General features: G+C 47.6%; 1 protein-coding gene across 1 annotated transcript; it reads left to right on the top strand.

Annotated features, from left to right (window-relative positions):
• The first annotated feature begins 3065 nt into the window (after positions 1-3065).
• LOC147417270 (uncharacterized) lies at positions 3066-4759 on the top strand. Its single transcript, XM_086507746.1, has one exon. It carries the CDS (start codon positions 3066-3068, stop codon positions 3945-3947), a length of 882 nt encoding a protein of 293 aa, XP_086363872.1. The 3' UTR covers positions 3948-4759.

Raw genomic sequence — 4759 nt, 5'->3', positions numbered from 1 at the left:
CCCAAGACTTCAGTGGATGGTCATCACTCGAAGCGGAATGGATACTTCGCTCGGAGGTGATGAGCATGAGAGAGGCAAAGAAGAATTTTCCCCACCAGGAGTTTTTTCCGACCCTCCCCCTTCCCCATCTACGCCAAGGATTGCACTAACTCCTATGGAGGCTTTGAAGCAGTTGTTACTGGAAAGAAAGTTAGAACGCGAAGAAAGAGAAGGCCTACGAAGAAGAAATGGCAGCCATAGATCGGAATACGAAGAAAGCATGGCAGCCATAGAGCGTAAGTACGACTTGGAAGACAAAGAAAGTCAAGCAAAATTTGATCGCGAGAACAAAGCCATCAAAGAAAAGAGTGACCAACACATGAAAGAGTTCTTGCGACTCTTTTCTCAAGTGCACGCACAGATGCAAGAGATTCGGGAAAGGAGACTCTCTCAGTCTCTTCTTCTCCACAGCATGACACACATGATTTGAATGACAATGATTTGCATGATGATTTGGATGATAATGACAAGCATGATGATTTGCATGATCAAGATGTGATTTCTCACAAGCATGATGATTTGCATGAAGATGACGTGATTGTTCACAAGGATGATGTGTTAGTGGATGCTTTTGCTAGCGAAGCTAATCTCGTTGCAGATTCGATCAATCACGAAGGATCAATCTTGGCTCTCAAGTCGAGGTCCACAGAACCCCCACAAGAAGATTCGATCAATCAGGGAGAACCGATCTTGGCTCTTGAGTCAAGGTCCAAAGAAATCTCACAGGAAGTATTATCTGTTCGCATGATTAGTACGCACGCATTGTTCGAGTGTTTCATTCGTGATCGTTTCCTTTATTTTAGTCAGTGTCTTTATGTGATCCCTTTTCCTAGGCATGACATTGTACGTTGAGCACATTTCACTCATGAATGAGCACAAATGTATGCGGAATTGTCATGAAAAGCTGAAAAGTATGCATTCAAGGAAGTCACATTCCATGTCTCTTCCTTCGCATGACACATTCGTAGAAAGAGCACATGAAAGTATGAGCACCAAGCATGGGCATTTCCGTTGTGAATTGCCACAGTTGATTGCTTTAGATCAGCAAGACAAGATTCGATCTCATTGTCTGCGTGTGTGGGGTGAATGGTTGGCACTCCGTCTCTTTGTTCATCTACATTGCATGCACAGTCTTTGAGGAAGACAAGATTTTTTCCACTCACTTTACATGGAATAGGTAAGTTCATGGAATAGGTAAGTTCATGTTTTTGTGTTGGAAGTGGTTTCAGGAATTTTCAACCTTGGAGATTCTTGAAGAAGGTGAACCTACGTCCATAGAAGAAGTGGAAGCATTGAAGGAGACTCAAAAGACTTTGTGTCGCTTTCGACGTGGCCCAAAAAAGCAAGCGTTGTAGACCTTTCTGAAGTTCAAGTACCGCACGACCCACACATCAAAGTGGGCCGACGAAGAGTCCCTGCCAAGATTCCGGATGCTATTGACGATCTCCCTCGATGCCATACAGTTCGGTACCAGTACCTCACTTTGAAAAGGAGTACTGGTTGGTCACGTGACACATCCAACCCTATGTGTCCGTGGACAAGCTACAGCACGACAAGGGTTCATTGAGTCCACTCAGTCTAGATTTAGAAGTGTTCTGGCACTTTTGTGAGTCTGTTTGTAGACAGAACGTGAATGCCCAGTCACTTAATTTAGATGCATATCCTCTGGTTGCACACAGCATGATCATAAGCATTCCCATCAGAATCCTTTAGGGGAATTTTCCAATGCATTTAGCCTATTTTACCTATTTTTGACATTTTTCACTTATTATTTTTAAGTGACTTTTGTTGGAAAGTAGGTAGGGCAAATTGAGTAAGTTTGTATATAAGCAAACCTAAACTGGCACTAAATGGCAGAAAGAGGCAACACGAGCCAAGCTCAACAAGAAACTTCTCAGCAAGACCAAACCTCGCGACAACTCTGGCGTTTTCTCTCAATAGAAGGCCTAGCATTTTTGCACCAGATCAGCCAGCGTTTTTGCACTTGCAGATTCCGGCGCCCTAGCGTTAGCAGATTCCCACAGCAACACAACAGATTTCCTAGCGTTAGCGGATTTCCCCGCAAGGTCAGTTTTCAGCCCTAGCGTTTTTGGTTTGCAGATCAACCTCCGCGTTTTTGCAGATCTTCTGCGACAGATTCAGCCCTAGAACGAACGTTTTCAGTTTTCAGCATTCAGACATCGCAGAAGAAGTCCCGAACCTCGCAGATCTCACCTTCCTGCAGCAGATTCTCGCCACACGGTCAGAGCCAGCGAGGTTTACAGTTTCAACCCGGAAAACGCAGATTTCAGCATCTGCGTTTTCAGCACGTCGTCGTCGCATCGTCGCCATCAACATCATCATCGACATAGAGTCAGAATTCAGCAGATAAAGATTTGCAGATTTCAGCCCTTAGCGTTTTCAGATTTCAACCGTCTCGTCGTCGACATCCTCGGCAAGTCCAAGCATTGTAGAGATTTGTGCAATCATAAGTAAACCACTCTCGCCATAGAGAGTGGGGCCTTCGGAGGAGGGTTTTACGTCTCTGGTGTCGTATTCTCTTCTCTATCTCTCAGTCTCGTGCACTTCCATTCACCGTGTCCATTCACTTTGTTTGTGTCCATTGCACTCTCTCACTAAAGGAACGGAAGGCTCTCCCTTCCGTAAGTAAAAGGAACCTTGAGCACAGTTCGGAGCACTCATCTTGAGCAAAGTTCAAACATTCATTCCGCTGCACCTAACATTCCAGCTACCTGCGCGCAGCCTCTTTTGCGCGCCTAAATACTTGCGCGCAGCCTTTGTAGCATCCGTTTTGGGCCTGCCTGCGCGCGCTGGAGTCTATGCCCACTGCCCCTACCCGTCAAGTTTTCTGCCCATCAACAGCAAGACACCCAACCCGTCTGCCCACCTGAACCCGGCAGGTCTGCCCACAAACAAATCCGCCAGCAATTAACAGATACCCCCCACCCAGCATACCCGCCTGCTTATTTAATTTTATAACCTAAATTGGACCCAATGAAACACCTTTTGAATTGCCCTGAACGGCTATGGCAAAAGGGGCCACAAAGGATGAAATGGCCAAGATGGAGGACAAGCTACACGCCACGATCAAAGAAAACAAGAAATTGACCGACTCCGCCATCACCACTATCATCAACCGCCTCTCCAAACTTGAGAAAGAAGTAGAAGTCTTGAACAAAGAGAAAGAAGAATGGGCAAGGGAGAAGGAAGACAAAAAGGAGCTTGAGGGATGGAAGAAAGAGAAGGAAGAGATGCATGAGCAAATGGCCATCCTCAAGGCCTCAATCGCATCCATTACCCCCGAGGAAGGGGAAATCAACAAGGACACAAAGGAGGCCATCAAAGAAGAACTCACTAAAGCCCTTACCGAGAGCCTGGAAGACAAGCTCGAAGCCACAAAGGAGGGATGCGTAGAAGTGGTCAAGAAGAACCTCAAGAAAGAAGCGAAAGAGGACGCCCACAAGGAAGAAGCTCTCCTTGTACACACCACCCTTGAAGAGGAGAAGATGCGGAATGCCCGTCGCCTCAACATACGAGTCACCGGCATTGAAGAAGGGAAGGAATCCACCCCCGAGAAAGATGGTAAAACCTTATGCAACACACTTGGTTACAAAGTAGAAGACCCAACCCCCTTCACCAAAGCTTGGCGAGCCAGCAAAGACCTCACCAAGAAGAGGCCTGTTATACTCCAATTCCCATCGGAAGAAGCACGCACCCTTTTCATCCGAAAGAGGGTAATCCTACGCGGTCTCACGGGCCCCCCCATCTACCTAGATGACGACCTCACAAAAATGCAAGTGGAGCATAGAAGAGCATGCATGCCCCGGATCCAACAAGCACGCAATGAAGGAAAACGAGCCTCCTATCGCAACGGCCGGGTCATCATCGATGGCAAGGCCGTAGCATAGGGACTCGCAGCCTATGGGACACTATATGAGGAGATACACATGGCAGTTTGGAACTGCAACGGCTCTCTGTGGACACACCCAGGGAGATTGGAGGAGGTGATGCATGACAGAGACATCATTCTACTCACAGAGACACATGAGAGCTCAGAGAGAGGTCTACCACGAGTACAAGATTATCAGTGGGAGTCTACACACAGGAAGTGCACACAGCACAACACCACTAGAGGATCTGGTGGAGTAGCAGTCCTCTACCGCCGCTCACTCAATAGCAAGATACGGATAGTAGCCCGTGACCCAGGAGCACGCTACATGTGGGTGCGGATTGAGCTCTCTGATGAACACATTCTCTACATTTCCATTTGCTACTTCGCACCCAGTGGTTCTAGATTTGCACAGACAGGCGGAGGAGAGACAGATGAGGTTCATACGCAGGGCGGAGAGGAGGAGGATGATACACTTTCACCATATGCATGTCTCAGGGAGGAGATCATGGAATACTCCAGGCTTGGAGAAGTTTTCCTCACGGGAGACTTCAACGCCAGGACACAGAGTAGACAGTGTGACATCTACAACTTTGACGACCCAGAGCTACTCTCCACCATGGAGAACACAGAGGCAGAGAGGTTTTCCAAAGACACCACCACACCGACACCATACGGGCGACATCTACTTCGCTTGGGATCACAACACCATCTCGTTATCTACAACGGGATGGCGCAATGGCCATCATCTGGAGGCCTGACTTGCATACCACCATCAGTACCTAGCGGCGGCAGTACAGTGGACTACATCATCAGCTTCAGAGAGGCAGC

The sequence above is a fragment of the Adiantum capillus-veneris genome, unplaced genomic scaffold (genome assembly GCF_014529385.1).
Source record: "Adiantum capillus-veneris isolate H3 unplaced genomic scaffold, ASM1452938v2 Hic_scaffold_293, whole genome shotgun sequence".
Classification (NCBI taxonomy): Eukaryota; Viridiplantae; Streptophyta; class Polypodiopsida; order Polypodiales; family Pteridaceae; genus Adiantum; species Adiantum capillus-veneris.
This window is presented reverse-complemented; position numbering and strand designations above follow the sequence as displayed.

Coding starts and splice junctions, on each gene's coding strand:
- LOC147417270 (XM_086507746.1), top strand. CDS start 3,066: ATGGCAAAAGGGGCCACAAAGGATGAAATGGCCAAGATGGAGGACAAG.